The following is a 22,054-nucleotide window of genomic DNA, read 5'->3' on the forward strand; positions in this document are numbered from 1 at the left end:
ACTCAATAAACGTATATTTTTTCCGTGGTGCGTCATGTTATTTGAATGCGTTAAGACTACCAAATATTCAATTATATAAGGATGTGTCGATAGCCGTTTTCTTTGGTATTAATTAATAAGTAAATTCGGGAAAAGTGTTCTTTTGAATGCGTTGACATGTATCCTTAGGCATGAAAAATACATACGTAGTACCGTTGACGACCGAATATTTTTTTTTGCCTTTTACAACACTTTTTGAAATCTGTTTAGTATGGCAACATTTAGCATATTTCATACATCAAACAACCCTATATATACTATTTAAGACGCACGTGTTTACTTCTAGCATTATTTTGTATTTCGAAGCTGAATATAACGTGAAAAATAATTAAGAAAGATGGTGAAGTTGCAAAAATCTTTAACAAAACCTTTAGATATAATCGAGAAAAAGAAAACAAAGTTGCCTGCACCACCACTTGCAGGCATCTCAAAGGCACACAAAAAAGAAAAAGCAGTTACTGTACTGGAGAAGTCGCCGAAATCCAAAAAAGAAAAGTTAGCAAAATCAATTATTAAAGATGTCGAAGTTGTGGCGCCTTTGAAAAAAGAAAAGAAAGATAAATTAAATAAAGTTGATAAGAAGATTCCGAGCGAACCAAACAAGAAAAAATCCAAGACGTCTGAAAAGAAGGTGGAACAGGCTCCAAAACGTCCTTTGGTACTAGCACCGGCAGAATCTCCTAAAGCTCCCAAATTAGTTACGGCTAAGTTGGAAAAGAAGTCGAAGGATAAAAAGTCCAAAGTTCAAAAGAAAAAGGATAAAAAAGTCAACCCAACTAACGTTGAACCAGCAACCCCTTTAACAAATTTGCAAAAGAAAAAAGCTGCCAAACGAGCCTACAAAAAAGAGCAAATTAAGAAGAGGCGCGAAAATAAATCGGCAAAAACCAAAAAAGCTCCAACAAAACGTCTATTTAAAGCACCACCATTTGATGAGGAAAAATTCAATGCAATTGTATGTGACGATAATGTGAAGAAAATAGCAAAGGGTCTGAAAAAGCAGGTAGAAAAGGAAGTATCTGAAAAGAAAACAGCCATTTTTAGTGATTTTCAATACTTCCTAAATGTCTCGTGCTTCAAAATACCTAATGTTCCAAAACGTATTGTAAAGCTGTAAGTTCTAAATATTATATTTTAAATAATGTATGGAATTCATAAATATATTTTTTTTACTTTTTAGCAATTTAAAACATTCGTTGGTTGATAAAGATGATGATGTTGCTATCATTGTGTCCGATTTACAACGTGGATCTAAAGTTGATTACGAACCAACAATTCAACATTATGAAGATATCTTCCGCGAAGCCGGTATTGAAGGACTGACAATCATACCATTTAATAAACTTAGGAATGAATGCAATACTTTTGAAACTGTGCGGAAATTTGGAAATACCTATGATTATTTTCTATGCGATGGGCGCTTAGTAGGACACGTATCTGGTTTTTGCGGAAAGGTAGATATAAATATTTCAAATATATAAATTGCATGCTCAATATCATCAGTACGCTCTTAAAAATAGGTCTTCCAAAAACCGCGTACAACATTCCATTCGGTACGTATGGATAATCAAAAGAATTTAAAACGAGAAATTGAGAAATCGTTATGTCGTACTGCTTACAAACAACTGGACAAGGGTGATCTCATATCAATACCGATCGGTACTCACAAGTTCACAGAAGATCAGTTGGTTGAGAATATTATGCATGTAATGGAGCAGTTGAAGGGTTCTTACCCCGGCGGCTTGGCCAATATCCGTGGCATATATCTTAAAATAAGTATCGCTGGTACGTCATCATTGCCATTATTCCTCAGTGTTGCAGAGCCACCTGCGGAGATCCCTTATGTTGTCGGACCACGTGAGCAGCGTACGCTGAAATTGAAACGCGAAGCTAACGAGGTTTTGTCTAATTTCAATATGACAAAAGAAGGAAACTTGTTGAAGCTATCAAAAACTGATGTGGAACGCAAACGTAAATTGAAAGAAATGCGAGCAGTAGTAAACGCTGAAGCCAATACCACTGAAGAAAATAAGCATGATAAGGCCAATGGTAAACAAGCTGTTGTGCCAGCAAAGAAGGCTAAAACTGAGAAAAGTGTTATAGCTTCCGATAAAAGTGATAAAAGTAAGTCTAAAGATGAAGAGCCTAAGGTAGAAGAGCAAGGCGACGACGATGAAGATGATGGTGAAGCAGAGCAAGAAGATGAGGATGAGAACGACAGTGGCGAAGATGAGGATGTGGAGGAAGATGATAGTGGGGAAGAGGAAGATGGCGATGATGATGATGAGGACGACGATGACGGTGATGATGATGAAGAGGATGCTGAAGACGACGATGAGGACGGCGCGGGGGATGATGATAAGGATGAGGATGAAAGTGAAGAAGAAGATGATGAATAATTACAATAGTAATTTTGCCATAAGTCTGGTTTTTTTATTATAAATCTTTTATTATATATGAAACACATTGAATCATTGGAATATAAGAATAAAATATCTTGAATTACTTGCGATATTTAGTTTTTACGCAATAGATTTGAGGAATAACTAATTTTGTGGTATATATATTTAAATTATATTTATTATTAAAATTTATACCCATTTTAAGTCAATAACACGGTAGCTTTATTTTTTTTATCAACAACTGTTCACGATTTTAATGGGTTTTGGTTACCACTGGTTATTTTTTAATGGGTTACCCACTGGTTACCAATACTAATTTTCTTATCAAGTAAATCATTATTTAATAAGCTGTGTCACCCTATTATGAATGTTCAGAGACAAATGACACATTGAGAATTATTGAAACTTCAAATTGGACACACAGTACGGCAGCATGGATTTTTGTTCTGAGTGTGTTTTTCTTTTATCCCGTCTCGACAATTTCATTTTAAACAAATACTTAAGGAAATAATAATAAATATTTGCAACTGAGGTAGAAATTATTATCGTAACGGATTATAATTGTGTCTATAGTTCTTTCGTAAAGGCAAAATATGTAAAACATCATAAATTAACTGTGATTTGCTTGCAATTTCGTTGGCGTGAAAAAAATTAACGTAACAATAGTTCTTGCTCTGACTTCAAGGCGATGTGTTATTTATTGCATTCGTTAAGGAATTGTACCGCGGCCATTCGATAGGTTAGCAAATTGCTGAATCCTATAATCTAATAAAGGCTGATAACGAACTAATTGTTTTCATTTGTATTAGGGGCTCTCGTGCTCGCGCCGCGATATGTGGATCTGTGCCCACTGTGTTTACATAAATCTGTTTCCATTAAAATTCAATTGGTGCAAATAGTGTCCCAGAGGCAGAACCGTTTCGAAAGGATTTTTCCTAAAATTAGTGCAAACGAACAAAGCGGCAATATTGGTGCAGCTGGCGAAAATTTAACATCTAAGAAAATAATTTTATAAAGACATTTGCTTTCCTCCATGTTGGATACATAGTATCATAATTTTCTTCAGGAAACAAATAAATAAATAAATAAAATATTGAAACTGCTATAATCTGTGGCTAAATCGACAAAATGCCTAAGATTTATATTAAAAAACCACTTGGTGGCATGGTGATACGTAATCGGAATGCCATAAAGGACGTAGTCATTACCGTAAGTAAAATAAAAATATATATACGATATTTTAAATTAGTTATATTTCTTGTACACGTTTTTCCCCAAATCATGTTCCCAAGATAATATTTCAATACGTGATAATGGTAATTGCTGATGATTCACACCAAGTGCACGATATCGCTATCTAAATAGCTTTTGCGGAGTATAGGACTTATATGCTACAATTATTTAAAATAATACGTTTGCCACCATGAATAAACTGCTCCCAGTCAGCAACCCGCTAATTCCACCCACATGAATTGTTTTGAGCACACATATTTGAGTATTAGAGCTGGGCGGTGCTGATGTCGCCTCAATTTAATGTTTTTTGTGTCTGTACATACATATGCATATAACCTCGTATGACTCGTACCTACAAACAAATGTACAACGTATTTATGCACATTTTTAAAGAGCCACTCATGTGCTTATTTTATTAATTTTTTTCCTAGGTTTGTTCTCTTTTAGAAATCCACTAAATTGCTGCCTGCTTTTGATGTGGTTTCGCCTGGTTTAAATTGCTTGTACCTCGGCTCTTGATTATCGCAAGCTACTTTAGGATAAAACATTTTTATAAGGCTTAATTTGATTGTCGTACTAAAAATAGCCGGTTCAAAGCAGTTGAATAACTGAAGTAGACATTTATTTATTTATGTACATACATACATATGTTTGCGTCCATCATATATGCATTAATACATGAGCATTTGTTTGGACATGCAAACCTTGTACACATGTACATACGTACATAAATACTTAAACATACATTCAAATTAGTTTAAATAATGATGCAGTATTTCAATGTATACCGTTATTTTACAACAATTTTCTGAGAGAACACACCTGTTATATTAGCTAAGTTTGTATTTGTTGTCTTGTTTTTTTTATATTGACTAAAATTTGTACACAAATAGTTGTACTCAATTTCTTCAACATTACTGTGTGTACATATGTATGTGAATGTATGTACATACTTATGTTATAGTTATCTTTTGTGTGAGTCCACTGTATTTACTGCGACGACAGCTAATTGGACACGTCATGTGCTTATATTTTTGGGCCATTCCAAAATATATCCGACGCACAACTTGAAATTTATATGATAACATTTTATTAATTATCGGCTGGTTATCGTATATATCGTTCCACTCTATGTACATATGTATGTGTGAATGTACCTAAGATTACTAAAAGTTAGAAATCACTTCGAGCAATTTAAAAATATTTGTTTTATTGATTCATTGTCACATTGTTTATGCATAACAGAAAAACTTTTTTGATATTTTATTGTTTATCAAATGAACATATGTACATATATGTACATACACATATTGCAAATAATATTATATACATATGTACATTGATTTTCCCATTCAGAAATAATAAAAACGACGTTGTATTTATTGTACTTACGGCCGAGCGAATTGAATGTTCGCCAACGTGTATGTCAAAAAAAATTAGCAACACACACTACATAGACAAGTGTACGTGATAATTATAAAACAATTCAAAATGAAATATTTTATGGTCTAAAGAACAACAAAGATCAGGGCTGCAAATAGTGGAATTAACATTTGAATGAAATACTTCTTTGGGTTTGTAAATAAAAATAAATTTTAATTCCAAATATCGGATTAAAAAAATATTCCCAAAAACCGGAGTAGAAAATAAAAAATATTATGTCGAAGTAATCTTTATATATTTGAAAAAATATTGTTTTAAAATTTATATTGAGTACATACTTTGAGATTTACAATTTAGAAATACAGCTCGCACCACAGCTTTGTTCTGGATACTGTAGTAGGTTAAACTCTTACTTATCCGGAATCGACCCCGACATACCAAATACCAAATGTTCAGCATGCGACGAGTCCCTGAATGACTTTAACCACTTCTTAGCATACCTAGCTAACCCTACTCATCTGACACCCTTCTCCTCATGGTCCGATTCCGTCAAAACAGCGCCTTTCATGGGCCTACCGTTGGATAACATCGATGACAACTTCCCCGAACCTTACCACCAAAATGGTGATTAGTTAGCCGTTACAACAACAAGAGAGCTCGCACAACGCCACAATTTTATATTCTCTAAATCAGTGGTCGCCAAACTTACACTGTATGCATATATGTACATACATACTTATACTATTTGTCGCTAATGCACTGTGCGCATAATCTAAGCAAGCGTGGTCGAATTATGTCATATGCATTTATTATAGCCTCGTTGAGCTACGCTTTTATCGGCTTGCCACCCAAACGGTCTGGATAAGCGCTACAACAAAAACTTTTATCGTGGTTTCACTTGAAAATGTATTTTGTGACTAGATGTCTATTAATATAATTACTCAGTCATCAATTCTGGAGAATTTAATTTTATTTTCGAATTACTGACCAATTGTCAGACTATTTCAATTTCAAAAAAAAAAATAAATAAAATCAGGCAAATGTCACGAATTGTTTGCAATTCGTTTGAAAAGAAAGTTTTCCTTTGTAAAGCATGTTCCATTACTTCGGGAATCTACACGAATATTTCACAAAGTAAAAATTATAATAATATAAATATGTATGTATGTATATGTAGCCCAAATCCAATGAAATATTGCAATGAGTAGGAAATGCTGTACACATACATATATGTACATATGTACATACATTTGTATATATTTAGTTACATACATATGTACATATGTATACACTTTAAGATTGCATTTCAAGCTTATTCCATACACATAGTTGTAGTTGTACATAAATACTGCAAAAATACAGCGAATGCACATTCCACGCACTTGAAATCATAAATAAAAAGTTTCAGTTCTCCCATGTTTTTATTGCATCATTTGAGAGAAGATTGGTTTCCCAGAACAGACTGTGGGCGAATAAGAAAAGCTGCAAATGTGAATGAAATCGTATTGGTATACCACGTGATTGCATAAAGCTTGTTGCTCTTCTCTGAATCTCGTATGCGCGCGCTCTCTCTCTCTCTATGTTTTGGTTCATATCCGCTCATTTCCCATTTTTCCTCTTAAATTTACACTATAGTGTTTTAGGAAAAGAGCTTTTTCTTTCTTGTTGATAACAAACTTGTGAAAAATATACATATGTACATACATACAATATTATACATCAGCTATAGAAGCTACTGTCTTTTTGGAAAACTTCCGAATGTAACGTTCGTAGTTGTTGTGATTTTTGTTGTTATTGAGAATGAAAGTAAAATGTTGTTGGTAAGCACGCAATCAAATGAGCATACAATGCGTCCAGAGCTTTCCAAATGAGCCAGTCGGAATTTATGCTGCATTTATTGAAATGTGAATATTTTGTAGTTTCAATTTTAGACACTTATTACCATTGATTAGCGTAAAAGATAAGAAATTGTACTGAAATATGTAATATTTATAAATATGTGTCTGCGCCTAAATGTAGGCAATACTTTTATACTCTGAACATGATATTATAAGTTTGTCACTAAGAGAGAAACGTAAGAGACCATATACAAAATATTCATGCATACATATGTAAATGATCAGCGTGTCGAGCCGTCCGTCCGTTTGTTTGAACGATCAGAATTGAGTTCTTGTATGAAAAAGTTTCTTATTTGCAAATATATCATCACGAAATTCGCCACGAATTATTGCCAGGGTCAATAGTAGAACATCCGCAGAAATTCTTCTGTTCGAACCATTATAGCATATATGTATGTATGTAGCTCCCATAGAAACCAATCGATCAAAATCAAGTTCTTATATGAAAACTATTTTCTTTGAGAAGGGTTTTCGGCATTTCATTATTAAAAAATTAATCTGTTTTTATTCTATTTCAATTTTTATTTTTTAAGCTGTATAATTTGATTTCTTTACATTAAATTTGTTTATGTGTATTATGTGCAACTTTAATTATTAAAAAAAAAATATTTCCTTAATTTTTTTTTTAATTTGTGTATATACATTCATACATTCATTTATAAATATGTGTGTATATCTTTGTTATATATTATTAAATATGCTTACTATGCATCGCTTAGATACACGATTCTCAAAAATTTCGTTGCATTCTTTGCCCGCAAATTTGGCCCTGGGCCAATGCAGCAAACTTTTGGCAATTATATATACAAAAGAACATCGAAAGCTCGGTGGAAAGCAAAAGTTTCGCCGTTCATACGTTTTTCCCACTCGTTTGTGTGCAAAATGAAACGTGTGCATACGCGAACGGTCGTGAAAACTCGGCTTCCTTTTATATACATTTTTATTTTAGTTATTACTAAAAAATTCTACAATTTCTACAAATTGTAAAGAAAATAGTGCAAACCAACTAAAACATTTTTAAATTAATTGTGCAATGTCAATAATATTTTGCCTCAATTTAATGCAAAACATAAACTGTTAAACGCAGAAATTTTGTTGTAGTGCAAGTTTGCCTCAATGTCACTAGAGAACAGCAAAACAACAAATGTGATACAACAAATAATTATAAAGAAGTGTTCGAAACGTGTCATCAATCAATATTTAATGGCGAAACCTTAATGAAAAGTGTTTATTTATAACTGTAATATGAGTAGACATACATACATATATACATATGTGTGAATAAATCAAAGCGAGTTAATGTCCAGTTTTCCAAACACCAAAAATGAAAGTGTTATTTAATGCTAATGTACATACGCGCATACATATGTATGTACATATATACATATGTATGCACCATAACGGAAAGTTCACAGAACGAAGTGTCCTATCGATTTTCTAAGGCCCTGCTATTATAAAGCAATGAAGTGGCAATAAAGTAATAAAGCAAATTACAGAAGCAGGAAAAAAATGTCATCTTCATACAACATGTTCTCTTGCTGATTAGTGCTGTAAAATTCCATGCAATACTTAGCATATGTGCACGCTCATATGCCTAAACATACTAACATACTTGCATATATGCTTACATACATATGTACATGTTTGTCAGCTATGCGACAATTTTGTTGTTGCATCTCTTTTGTGCGTTGACTTTGCTAATTTTTCGCTAGTGTCAACTGGGTTTGTCCGTTCTGACTTTTTTGCTTTTGTATATTTTCTCCATGCTGTAATTCGAGAATGCCCAAACAAAGGAATTTTTTATGCATAAACAGAATGAGTTTGAGTTTGCAACAAGCCAATAAGCGAGTTACAGAAAGTCAGCTGTCATGACACTCGAAACAGTTGCACACGCAAGCCTATACATAATAGCATATACATACAAATACATACATATGTATGTATACCATGTATTCAGCATGTACTTTATTATGCCTATTATATGACAAAAAGTACAAAAAAATAATTGAAAATTTGCATATAAACACATGAATGTACATTTATATGTGTGCGTTTTGAACGCAAACATTTGCTTGTGCGAATGTGACATCACGCCTCCTAGCGCAGCTACTCAAAAGCGGTGCAACACGGCGTATACGTAATTTATTGCCAACACTGGCGTTCAATATGTAATTCGCACTGTTTACACATAAGTTAACAAAAATTGTGTAATAATAAATAATAAAAGTTAAAAGTTTGCAGCTACATACAAACATACATACTTTGACTTATAAATAGAAATAAAAAAATTAAAAATATGAACTACATTGCTATCTATTAGTTATCTAGTAAATGCAAATTTCTGTTTGCTTTCCGTCAGCTATTTCCAACTTTTACTGCCTTAGTTGTAATGGAAAAAGTCAATAATGATAAAGTACGCGAAAAAATAATTGCCAAGTAAAACTATGTTTGTCTATCTAATTAAGCGTCTATGGTTAGCTAATGTAGGGGCTGCTAAGGCTGCGCTTTGCTGGCGGTTTCAACGATGTACTCTCTAAAAGTGTAATATATGAACATATGTGGCACATCTAGATTCTGTTACGTCCTTTACGTTAGTGGTACTTCCTTCAGAACGACCAACCATAACCTCACTTTTATGTTTTTTTCCCGAAATATTATATAATAATGCTCCAGACAATGGAGCTTTATTTCAATTGCCAGATTTCTGTCAGGGAAACAGTCTTATACAAAAAATCTTTCGGAACAAAAGTAAATATAATTTTCAAAATTTCCAAAAAATTGATTATCTCAGCTATATCCAATGAAGTAGCATTCGAAAATCTTCTAGGTAAGGCTTCCCGCAGCGCACTTACATACTCTTGAGATCTTAGTTTCAAAAACCAACCAGGTATGGTGGCATCTTTTTTATTTGGCAAAAATTCTTCACGAACTTTGGCATAGACGTTCAAGGCAACGCTACAATTTCCTAAAAAATTGTTCAGATCGGACTACTATAACATACAGCTGCCATACAAACTCACCGATCAAGCTCAAGGTCTTGTATGAAAAACTTTTTAATTTGACAAGAAATCTTCACGAAGTATGGCATAAATGTTTGTCCAAGGCAACCCTATAAAATGAAGAATCTGCTCAGATCGGATCACTATAGCCCTTCAAACTCACCGGTCAAAATCATGTCTTTGTATGGCAAACCTGAGCTCTGAAACTGAATTTATTGTGTTTTGTTTTTTTTTTGTTTTTGTTTTTAACAATTCACCTTTTAACGCTTCCGCTTGACATGAGGAACCACCCTATACAGCCAAATAACAACTATTTTCGTCACATCACAACACTGGAGAAATAACCAATATATCTGGCAGCCCATATACAGTTTTTGACATAACTTCATTGTTATTATTCTCTTATTTTTACAATAAAATATAGAAATAGCAAACAATACGGGAAAACACATAAGCGTTTTTTCTACACAAATCAAAAGTGCATGAAAATTTCTTGTGAAATTTGACAATTAAAAAATAGAAAAATAAACGAAAAACAAGCGCATTGTTAGGTGAAATATTCAAAGTAAAACTAATAATCAAAGCAAAAGTGTCTTGAGATTTCGCCGATTTGTTCATTCTCAGCAGCAATTGCGCTCATTGAAATGTAACAAACGTTTATTAAGTTTGCAAAAGTCTCGAAAGAGAGATCAACAACATGTGAAAACGCTGTCGGCTGACAGATCCGCTGACAGGCCGGTGCGTAAACAGACAACTCCGAAGATAACAGTTGTAAACAAGTCAAAAACTAACACCATCTGTATGATAAAACAGCGAGGCACAGAGCTGGCCGCGAATCTGACTGATTGCAGTTTCAAACGGTTCACGGCGGCAGTGAAACGATGCTTTGTTACGCGCGTGCAGTCAATGAAGTGAATTGGTGAAAACACGTTTCGAACGCTTCATTTAAAAATATACATATAATACTAATTATATCAATTGTGTGCTGCCCTTGCTCTCACTCCTCCCACTCCCACACTTAGTGCACTGACGCATTCATATAACGAAGCGCACATATACACATACATACATATATATGCTTATGTGCGTGTGTTTGTGTATCGGTATTGTTATATGAATGAGTGCTCAATAAAAGTTTATAATTCCAATCAAAAGTGCTTAATTAAATACGGCGAACAATTAAATGTTTATCATTAGAACCATAGTGATCGCTTATAAATACCTACACACATACATACATACATACATACATGCATATGTGCCCATGTCTGCTGAAGGAATCATGCTGTGATTATAAATGCAAAAACCAAAGCAAATTAACCGCAAATATTTAGTCAAATCGAGCGCATAATTGAGTGAATAAGAAGAAGAAGAATAAGAATAGAAGAAGCATAGCCCGTTAGAAAGAGTGTGATACGCCAAGCGAAATTGTGTGCAATTAGATTGTGAATTCCAAATGCCTTAATGGTGTGAGCATTGAACAAACATTAAGTACAACAGCTTTATCAATACAACAAAACATACACATCACCTACAACAACACAACCACGACAACTACTACTGCTTAAAAAAAACGAGAGCAAAGTAATTTATCGAAAAAATTGTTAATACAATAAATTAGTTGTCGAAAAAATCGATAAAAAATATATTGATAAATAGAATTAAAAATTTAATATAACCGGAAAAAAATTATCGAAAATATCGATACCAAAGAAAAATATAATCGAAAAAGTTATCGAACAAAAATTATCGATTACTTGCAAATGTTTAACATTTGCCACACAAGTAAGTTGAAAAACTTTGCGCCGTCATGAGCATTGATGTCACAGCGTCTCATGATGTCGCCGAAACTTCCAACACAGACGATCCAGTCTCCAGCTGTGAGATCACAGAGGCCGATACGACCAGTTTTGAAATTGACGAAAGTGAGGATGAGGCCACCATTACGGACCAGCTGGTCGATGATGTGGCCACCGCCCCGCCACTAAATGTCGCCACCACAACAATACGACCGTTGTATAACAATGGCGAGCGCAAAAATAGCAACGTTGGCCGCAGCAGAAGCAAAAGCCGCAGCAGCAGTCACAGTCGCAGTAGCAGTAGCAGTCGCAGCAACAGCAGCACCTACAGTATCAGTAATATACCGAGGGATGCCAATGCGAATGTAGCAAGTGATCTCAACAAGAATGAATTTATAGCCGTTGTTACAATTAATACGCTTAATCCATTAACGACCAGCAATCTTGCCGACGAACAAACAACCACTGTTATTGAGCAACAACAACCCCACGCGCAACAACAACAAGAACGCACTAAGAATACGCCAGCGATTTTCGCCAGAGCCGACACGGAGGATAATAGTGGTTCAAAGACATCCACTGCCTCGCACACCACTTCATCGACGCCCACAACGGCAGATGTCGCTAATGTCGTGATGGATGCTTCTGCTTTTAATTTAATGAAGAAAAATGCCGTGCTTGCTCTGCCAGCGACACAAGCACAGTTACAAATGATCGTCGCTTCGGCGGCTGTTACTGCACAACAACAACAACAACAAAAATTTTTAATAGAGTCAAACAATGCAACTTCCATATCCGAGGACAATATATCGTTTTCCATAGCAACAACTACAACAACAACTATCACTGATTTAGACACAGACAATATTTGCACCGCTAGTCCAGACGCTAAGATAATGCTGACCAAACGTGCACTACTACAAAATCAATTAGCTAATTTAAGTCAAAATCAATCGGCTTCGGCGAGCGCTGCTAGTGACCCAACTGCAACACTGGCATATGTAACGAGCGGCAATGATATGCCACTTCCGCCGGTGGTGACGGTAAAAACGCAATGGCGCTGGGTGAATTGGACCCGTTGGCTCTGCTTGCATTTTAAGGTGAGATTGTAGAATGTGGATCACTGATCACTATTTATGTGTGGCGTTGGGTAAAATGCCAAAGAAAAGCATTTGGAGGTGAAAAATGTGCACTTTGTATATATTCTTTGGTCGAAAAATGTTTGAACTTCGATTTTTTTTTTATTTTTTATTTAGTTTCAGCTAAAATTCTTAAATACACCTTACGAAGATTTTTCAGAAGTGTCGATGCCATATTTTGTGCGATCTTAGAAACTTGTTATCTTGATTCCAATCATAGAATTTCAAATTTCATATAAAGTCTAAATTGAGTCGTTCACTAAAGGCTGTATTCTCAATGTCTGGTCAACAGCCAGGTTCTTTACCGAAAGAAGGTGTCTTGGTTCAGTTAACCAGAACTTAATTGACAGATAACTGCTAGCCAGACATTGAGAAAACGGCGCTAAGTAATTTTGTATCGTGACAACAGCAGTTCTTATTGAATTTCTTACAGTCAACTTCGCACTTAACCTCTTTGCCTTTATACATATGAACAGCTGATATACATATGTAAGTAGTGAGGCTTGTTTGTAGAAAATGTTCTTAAATATTGGGGACTAGTTTTTATTTGGTGCCCTACCAGAGATGGAAGCTTGAAAACAGCATTTTCGGAACATTTTACTGTTTTACTCTCAAAAGGGTAAAAATGCATGTGTTTACAATGTGTTTACCGAACGCCAATAATAAAATTGGTTTGCAAAATTTCGTTTCGGCAATTTCGATCTTGAGGATGCACCACGTCCTCGAAGGACTCTTGTAGTTTTTGTGGATAAAATAAAGTCGTTGGTCCAAGCAAATCATCGAAAAAAACCTTGAGAGATTGCTGAAAGAATTAATTTGTCGAACGCAACCGTTCACAAGAATTATTTTCGAAGCTTGACATGTGGGTTCCTCATGTTCTTAGATAACGAAACTAGCATCCAAAACTTTGCTTACCAAACGTCAAAGAAGTGATCCATTTTTGTACCGCATTGTTATTAGACACGTAAATGCGTTGTTTACAAGAATTTAAAGCGCAAGAGATCATGGTTTAAAAACGAGGAAACAGCTCAAACCACTTTGAAAGCCGATAGCAACCAATAGTAATAGATCGTTTATTTTGAGCTTTTGTCGGATAATATCACGTTTAATTCTGAAGTCTGTTGCTATCAACTAGACAAAATTAGTGATTCACTCAAACCAAAGAGGCCATAATTTATCAATAGCAAATGTGTAGTGTTCCACCAGTATTATGCAAGACCTCATACAAGTTTGATGTCCCTCCAAAGCCAAATTCCTCAAACTTGCCACCTTCGAAATATTACTTGTTCTGGTCTCTGACAGACATACGAGGATCAGTTAGATACTCGTTAAATGAGGGCAAAGGCTAAACAGCGATGTCAATATAAAAAAATTACGCTTTGGCAAATTTCAGAAAGAGTTCCTGTGAGTACAATATGGGGTGTTTAGATTTTAAACTATACCACTTACCACATAATTAGGTCACACCAACTGTGTGATTGATAAACTTAAAGTATCATTTCCATCATCGAGTCTAACTTTATGAAGTTTTCACAATTTTAATGCTTTTTAACAACACCGTTATTTGAATGATGAAAGAAGGGACTCTCTTTGTTGTTGTAGCGGCACAAAACTTTCCAAAATAATATAAATTTGGAGGAATTCTGTCGAGTTGACAATTCTAGGTGGCATATACATACATACATATGTATGTTTGTACCTCACTTTATTGGGCGTCGCGTTTGAATAATATAAACAATCGGTTAATAATAAATAAAAGAAAATAAATGTTCGATACAATTCGATAACTTTTCATTTAATTCCTCGATTACATGTTATCGGTTAGGTTTATCGTTATCGTTTTTTTATGAAATAAATATTTGGCTTTTTGATCATATATGGGCATGCGAGTATACATATAATGAGACGAATAAAAAATTATATTTCCTTCTTGTATAACTGATTAAATATGATCGCCGTTATAATGAGGCATTACAATGATCAGTGTTCAGATAAGATAAGCTTCTCAAATAAAGAGTGGATGTCTGGGCACTTATGTATGTTACGTTATTTTACTATGTTTATATATTTTATGCACTAAGTATAATATACTTCAAATAGTTTAATATACAGTTACATATTTACTTATATACAAGTAATTTGGAAATAGTTCTGAAATCGATTTTTCTCTAACTTAGTTTGAAATGCAAAATATGGCTATTTTTAGAGAAAATATACTTATGTACTTATATTTGACTATGATATCTTCGCATGCACGATTTGTGCTCTTCATAATGTCAGCAAAATGTTTGCATAATTTAAAATATGAAAATAAAGTAAATAACTGATTCATTTTCAAAGGAAATGTCATGCTAAATGTATTTTTATATGGAGCTGAGTCATTTTTCAAAAGAAATCGTTGAAATAATATTATGTTTCGAAAATAAGTATAAGTAGAAAAAAGGAAAAACACTAACTTCGACTACCGAAGCATTAACACCCTTTACAGCAGCATTTCTTATAGCACAAAAGGGTATAAAAATATCTTCATCTTGAGTTTGATTAATAAGTTTGTTTGACACGTTTGCTTTAGTGGTTCAATATCGTCAGTTCAAACAAATAAGCAGCCTCTTTGTGTAGAAAAAGACATATAGAAGATTTCAAATCGATATCTCAAAAACTGAAAGACTACTTCGCATATATCTCCGCTCCGACGTTTTCGCCTACATATGTATTACTCTGTTCAGGGTATAAAAATATAAGTACGCTATATAAATTTTAGGGAAGTAAGATCTGTTTAACTTAAGCCGTAATCTAGAGTTCTAATTTTGCAAGATTTTCCACGTAGTAGTGTACATTTTTAAGCACCTCTGAACCTCTGATATTTATCCACTCCTGTCCACAGACGGCCATTTATAATCACATACATATGTATAGAAAAAGGTAAATAAATAATATACATAGTATTGTAAATGGAAATCTGTTTCAAAAACATCATTACTTTGGTAAATATTTTCTCTCTCGGGTTTGTTTATTGTTGTTTGAATAATTTCATGAAATCGCTACTCTTTATACACACCATATGTTATACTGAGATTATGCGTCACATTCTTAAGTATGAGTACATATGTATGACGTTCGTAAATATACTATGAAGATACCAGCACTTGACAGGTATGTTTTCTCTGAGGTAATGTTTTGTATGAAAGTATGTATGTTTGTGAGGCCTACAGTTTTTGGAATAGTTGTAAAAGTAATTTATGTTTGAATATAGATATGTATATGAGATAGTCGTTGTCTTTTCTTGTCTGAAGAAATACTGAAACTGGGTTTCTCGCTAGATGGCGCTAATGTCGGAATATGTGGGAATTTTTGATTGAATTTTATTTATATTTCGAGTTTTTTATTTAGATAGCAATAAAATGGTGTCCTCCTACAAATTATTATTTTTTTTGGTTAGCGCATATCTATATATGTATATTTGTATTTGTTGAGATAAGTAAGCTTACCGCACCTGAATAAATAAAGTGAGAGAAGGTCAGTTCAGTAGCCGAAAAAGTCGGAAAGCTGTGTAGCTAAACTTTTATTTTTCTAGCTCATTATCTATTTTATTAATGTTAGTATGAATTATGTTGTTTTTTTGGTGAAAACAAAAGCATTTCTATGCATGTCCAACAAAAAGAAATATAAGTTCACTTAAGAGTTCAGAGTAATATCCATCATTAGTAATAATAAGAAATTTACACAGATAGTTGAAAAGTTGCCAAAGAAGCGTTCTTAATATAAAAACACCGGCTCTAATCCAGTGACGCGAAATGGCTGCCATGGAAGAGATATAGCGGTGCCGTATCGAACAATAATTACGCAAGCTTTAATACGTAGAGTTAGCGTGGATGTATGAAAACGAAAAAAATGGACGTGTTTCGATGAAATTATATCGAATATATTTAATATTATATATTATATTAAATTATATTATTAAGTTTGTCCCGATGTTTTTAACACCCAAAAATTAACGTCCAAGATCCTAAAAAGTATATATTATAAATAATAAGCTGAGCTGAGTACATTTAGTTATGCCCGTTGTTGTTAGTGTTGTGTGTAGAGTTATGCCTAGTTCACAGTCCTTGGCCGTATAAATAACCCGGGTTCATTCTGGTTACGTAGAACCGACTGTCGTGGGAACGGAGTTTTCTCTCTGCTTTCCTTAAGAGGTTACATGGGTTTTCTCGGGCTAGCCATTCAACAATTTTTTTCTCATATAAAAGATTAAATATTTTATTAGAATTTTTTTATTGTTACAAACATACTTGTATACTATTAAAAAAGAAATTCTGAAATTTTTGAAAAAAATATTTTAAACTCGGAAGGATAAAAATCCTTCGTCCAAGTCTTTAAGAATTGTATCGCAAAGACCTGTGTAAAATTTCATGAAGATCGGTTCAGCAATTCTCGATAAATCTTGCCAACCGACTTCAAAAACACAGTTTCAAGAAAAACGAGCTTAAAAACGACGCACTTAGCCTAGCTAGCCTCGTGCGCACAAATTCTCAAGGCTGTATCTTCGAAACTATTACTTGAAAATTAAGGACAATATTCTAGAGGTAGATTTTAATAAGAAAAAAATTTCGACCCGTTTGAAACCCATGTAACCCCTTAAACAATTTTTATTGCTCGCTTTATATTTAACCATAATTTATTACCAAAATACATCTAGATAAATACTTAATACTTGCATTTGTTATTTATTGCAGAGTTCCGGCATTGGCGAGCCTAGCGTCTACCACGCCTTGATCGTAATATTTTTAGAATTCTTCGCCTGGGGTCTTTTAACAATGCCAGTAATATCGGTACGTATGAAATGTAAATGCCTTCTTATAGCACATTATCTGCTTTCTCACCCTAATCACCCGTTACTTTCTTTCTTGTTTTTAGACCCTGAATCAAACATTTCCCGATCACACGTTCCTCATGAACGGACTAGTTATGGGCATTAAAGGCATACTGTCCTTTCTGAGTGCACCGCTTGTGGGCGCACTCTCGGACATTTGGGGGCGTAAATTTTTCCTACTCATCACAGTATTCTTTACGTGCGCACCAATACCGCTGATGGCCATCAATTCGTGGTGGTTCTTCGCAATGATCTCGATTAGTGGTGCGCTGGCAGTTACATTTTCCGTGGTGTTCGCTTATGTGGCTGATGTCACTACCGTTGAGGAGCGTTCGCGTGCGTACGGCTTAGTTTCAGCTACATTCGCCGCCAGTCTGGTATGTGTACAACCATGTTCATGCATGTATGCTTGTGTATGCATATGTTAATTGTGCTGATGAATACCTTAGAAATGTGTGTGACAAGTGGCAAACTTAATTAAAGCTAAAGCTAAAAAAAGCAGAATAAATGAAATAAATACCATCTATTATATACCACTTTGTACACTTCTTTTTAGGTAATTTCACCCGCACTCGGCGCTTTACTAATGGAGACCTACGGCGATACATTAGTGGCTGCGCTGGCCACCGCCATTGCGGTGCTAGATGTTTTCTTCATATTGGTGGCCGTGCCCGAAAGCTTGCCAGAAAAAATACGTCCTTCATCTTGGGGTGCGCCCATTAGCTGGGAGCAGGCTGATCCCTTTTCCGTGAGTAGCAAATGCGTATTAGCCGCAAATATATGCTAGCATTCGTGTATATACATACATATGTGTGCATATGTATGAGTATGTGGAAGATGTATATTAAATGACTTTAATTTGGTGTAATTTGTATAATGAATAGGCGCTGCGGAAGGTAGGCTCCGATCAGACCATACTAATGCAATGTGTCGCTGTGCTTTTGTCATATCTGCCTGAGGCGGGGCAATACTCGTGCATATTTGTTTATTTGAAATTGAAAATGGGCTTCAATTCAATGGAAGTGGCCGTTTTCATTGCTGTTGTTGGTACGCTAAGCATATCCGTGCAGGTGACTTTGGGTTATCTAATGCGGTGAGTATGAGCATGACTTGCATTCTGCATTTTGCTGCCATAATATGTAAAATTTGAATTTGCCCACTTTGTTTGTGCTTCATCGTTTATGTAAGCAAAGCCCTCTAATATCTTCATGGTTTCTTTGTTGTTACAGGGTATTTGGTGCAAAAAATACTATTATTTTAGGTTTAGTACTAGAAATGTTACAATTATTTTGGTATGGACTTGGCAGTAAGTCTTGGTGAGTTGCTAATGAAATTGTGTTTGTGTGTGTGTGTGTGTGTGTTTACTTTCAAATTATTAATTTTTGTTGTGTTTGATTACAGGATGATGTGGGCTGCTGGCATTTTGGCCGCACTCGGTTCGATAACTTATCCAGCGATAAGCGCCTTTGTTTCAATTCATTCGCACCCCGACAGACAAGGTGAGTACTTTATCTCAAGCAATTTATGATTTTAATTTAAATTAAATGGCGGATGTCAGGTATTTTGATAATTGAAAGCTTACTAATGTTGTTATTGTTGTGATAATAAAAATCAGAAACAAAAATAACGTTACTTTCGGTTGCATTGAAGCTATAATACCTTTTACATGTAATATTGCTTGGACTATACATAATCCATGCCGAATTCTATGAAGATATCTCGTCAAATAATATTTTTTTCCATTCAAGAACTTTATTTTGATCGTTTGTATGACAGCTATATGCTAAATATTGCCTTCCCTTCCAGGGAAGAGTGGGGAAATCAGAGAGGGATAAGCATCTATGTGGGTGGGTTCAAACCTTATAATCGAGTGGAAGGTGATGTTTTTTTTTAGCAAAATTAATTAAAGAAAGCATACTTATTCTGACAAGCAGTGTTTTTACAAAATAGGTTCCAAGACATATTGATGTTCCTAGTAACTGTCACCACCCTACATAAATATAGCTGAGACTCGGTGGGGTCAATCTTTAACTTGCTCAACAATAATCAGACAAACGTAGAAGGAGTCCTAATTGGCAGATGATGAATTCTGATTAATTTACAACAGACAACAGAGTGAGCCTCTTAAAGGTCTAGGTGCGTCAGCAGACAGCCACAATAGCTGCCTGCCTACCTTTCTGCTATAGTGGCCATTTTTTTCTTTTTTTTTTTAATACAAACATTTTTAACATTTAACAATGTTTGATATCACTACAACTAGTTTCAAAAACTAACGAGCAGTTTGATTTGAATAACTTAAAAACAAATTACATAGAAGTTAATAGTAATATTCATACATATATGTACATATGGATATACTACTATAGTGGTACTAACTGAAAAATTTGTCTGGAGATTTCAGCATTGCCTCGGGCTCTGATAATTGTATAAAAATTGTTGAAAATTGGTATTATATCCGATTTTTGCACTAAGGTGTACTCTAGCGGAGATTTGCGGTACAAATGAGTTTTAGATCTTGCAAAAAGGTTTTATTTCCTATTAAAAAAATATTTGTTTAACTCTGGAGAGTTAGTACTCAAAATTAGTCATAAATTCTCTATTTATGCGACAACTTATATTAAACACAATAGAACTTCCTTAATCAAGCATTAGAAAAATCTTGAAATATACATTTAATATATATCTTCTTTACAGGTGCCGTTCAAGGAATGGTAACTGGCATGCGTGGTCTCTGCAATGGTTTGGGACCGGCTTTATTTGGTGTAATTTTCTACTTATTCAATGTGGACTTGAACGATGACATGTTGGGAAAACCTGATGACCCAGTACAAAATGACAGTAATAAATACACAGAATTGATACCAGGTCCACCATTCGCTATTGGCGCACTTATGGTAATACTGGCGATTTTGGTTGCAATCTACATTCCAGACAAACACAATGATATCAATGTGAATCGAACTTCGAGTGAAAAGAAGCGTAAATATTACAAAAAAACATCAACAATTATACATATTCACATTGCATTTATTGTTGCATTCGCAGGTGCCTCCGTGGATGTGCAGTATGAAATCGAGTGCGGCAACAAGTCGACGAGTCCACTAGCACCCCTAATGCGATCCGACTCAATGGCACAATTGTAGCTTTTAGTAAATTAAAACCAAATATAAAAAGGACATATTTGTTTTCGTATTTTTCGAAGAATTTGTGAAATGCTAAGCAGAGGAAAGGATAAAAAGAAAAAAAAAAGATCTAAAAAAACCTTAAATAAGTGCTGACTTTTTTTATTTTGTAGATGCTAAATTTTAAGCTAATTACAAAATGAATTCCTATACTGAAGTTATTTATAATTTTAACTTTAATTTAAAAAGAGCAAATGTATTTTTAATGCATGTATGCATGTTCGTTCTGTATGTATGTATGTGCTGTATATAAAAGAAACAAACAAACAAACAAAAAAATCACAAAAACAATTGTAGAATATTAAAAGAAAGAAGAGCTCTGAGCTTTGTTTATGGTTTTATTTTTAAAACCCAATTTTTGATTAATAAATTTGTAAAATACGCAATTGTCCCAACGTCCCCACATACGATGTTGTGCTATAATTATTTAGTTACATAATTAGCAACAGTATGCATATATGTTCGCATAAATGGCAATCTGTTTTAGTTATTTTTTTCACTTTAGGTGGCTACTCCACTAAGTTCAAATGTACACTTTAATAATGAGAGTTGAAATATTTTTGTGAAACCTTAAACTTAGCGTTGTACTGGAATATAATAAAAACAAAGAGAACGAGTGCGTTAAGCAGATTGCATATCTTAAAACTTGTTATTGTTGTTGATGTGGGGCTGGTTTTCACGACTAACTACATATTTTGTATATTTCTTTTAATTTTTGTTTATGTTACGCCTTAAGACTAATAATAAAAAAAATATACGACTACAGTAGTCTATAGCTTAGTTTCGATCCTAGAGTCCAAGTCTTTGAAAACTTATTAACCAGGGTTGCATTTAATGCATTCAAAATAGATCAATTAACATTAGAATCGGTTTTTTTTTTATTTTGTAATCCCGGAAATCGTAATTTAAAATACTTTTTAAATTTTTAATCCCAAACATTTTAGGTAAAAATTGGATTTTTAGTAATCGGAATTGAAAATGGAAAACCTTAAAAATTAAAATAAAAAAATTAAATTAAAAACTCTTTAAATTAAAAAAAAAAATAAAAATTAAGATCAAAAAAAAATTAAATTTAAAATTTTTCAAGATTTTTAATTTTTCTATTGTAAT

At 34.0% G+C, this 22,054-nt stretch overlaps 2 protein-coding genes and 1 long non-coding RNA gene across 5 annotated transcripts; all 3 read left to right on the forward strand.

The window, feature by feature from the left end:
- Positions 1–288: 288 nt before the first annotated feature.
- On the forward strand, positions 289–2,551 carry LOC120777942 (ribosomal L1 domain-containing protein CG13096). The gene is made up of 3 exons (XM_040109544.1): positions 289–1,152; positions 1,220–1,493; positions 1,560–2,551. The coding sequence occupies exons 1-3, from the start codon at positions 377–379 to the stop codon at positions 2,436–2,438; spliced, it is 1,929 nt and encodes a 642-aa protein (XP_039965478.1). The 5' UTR covers positions 289–376; the 3' UTR covers positions 2,439–2,551.
- A 330-nt stretch (positions 2,552–2,881) lies between these two features.
- On the forward strand, positions 2,882–21,589 carry LOC120776818 (hippocampus abundant transcript 1 protein). 3 transcript variants are annotated; one of them, XM_040107837.1, is made up of 10 exons: positions 2,882–3,180; positions 3,251–3,650; positions 17,626–17,721; positions 17,807–18,139; positions 18,319–18,510; positions 18,647–18,855; positions 18,992–19,078; positions 19,164–19,261; positions 20,457–20,741; positions 20,808–21,589. In XM_040107837.1, exons 2-10 carry the CDS (start codon positions 3,570–3,572, stop codon positions 20,903–20,905), a joined length of 1,479 nt encoding a protein of 492 aa, XP_039963771.1. In that variant the 5' UTR covers positions 2,882–3,180; positions 3,251–3,569; the 3' UTR covers positions 20,906–21,589. The 3 variants fall into 3 exon arrangements, with proteins under 3 accessions (XP_039963771.1, XP_039963770.1, XP_039963769.1); XM_040107836.1 differs by having other exon boundaries at positions 2,882–3,650; XM_040107835.1 differs by lacking the exons at positions 2,882–3,180; positions 3,251–3,650 and adding an exon at positions 11,630–12,853.
- LOC120776819 lies at positions 7,846–11,173 on the forward strand. Its single transcript, XR_005705464.1, has 2 exons — positions 7,846–8,101; positions 11,110–11,173. It is a non-coding gene; the product is annotated as an uncharacterized LOC120776819 (long non-coding RNA).
- Positions 21,590–22,054: the final 465 nt, after the last annotated feature.

This window comes from Bactrocera tryoni, chromosome 5 (genome assembly GCF_016617805.1).
Source record: "Bactrocera tryoni isolate S06 chromosome 5, CSIRO_BtryS06_freeze2, whole genome shotgun sequence".
In the NCBI taxonomy this organism is placed as follows: domain Eukaryota; kingdom Metazoa; phylum Arthropoda; class Insecta; order Diptera; family Tephritidae; genus Bactrocera; species Bactrocera tryoni.

Bases quoted from the DNA above. Each gene is read 5' to 3' on its own strand.
- LOC120777942 (XM_040109544.1), top strand. From the start codon at position 377: ATGGTGAAGTTGCAAAAATCTTTAACAAAACCTTTAGATATAATCGAG. The intron at 1,153-1,219 runs GTAAGTTCTAAA...TTTACTTTTTAG, and splicing joins CCAAAACGTATTGTAAAGCT to CAATTTAAAACATTCGTTGG. The intron at 1,494-1,559 runs GTAGATATAAAT...TCTTAAAAATAG, and splicing joins TATCTGGTTTTTGCGGAAAG to GTCTTCCAAAAACCGCGTAC.
- LOC120776818 (XM_040107835.1), top strand. From the start codon at position 11,765: ATGAGCATTGATGTCACAGCGTCTCATGATGTCGCCGAAACTTCCAAC. The intron at 17,722-17,806 runs GTACGTATGAAA...TCTTGTTTTTAG, and splicing joins TAACAATGCCAGTAATATCG to ACCCTGAATCAAACATTTCC. The intron at 19,079-19,163 runs GTGAGTTGCTAA...GTTTGATTACAG, and splicing joins GGACTTGGCAGTAAGTCTTG to GATGATGTGGGCTGCTGGCA.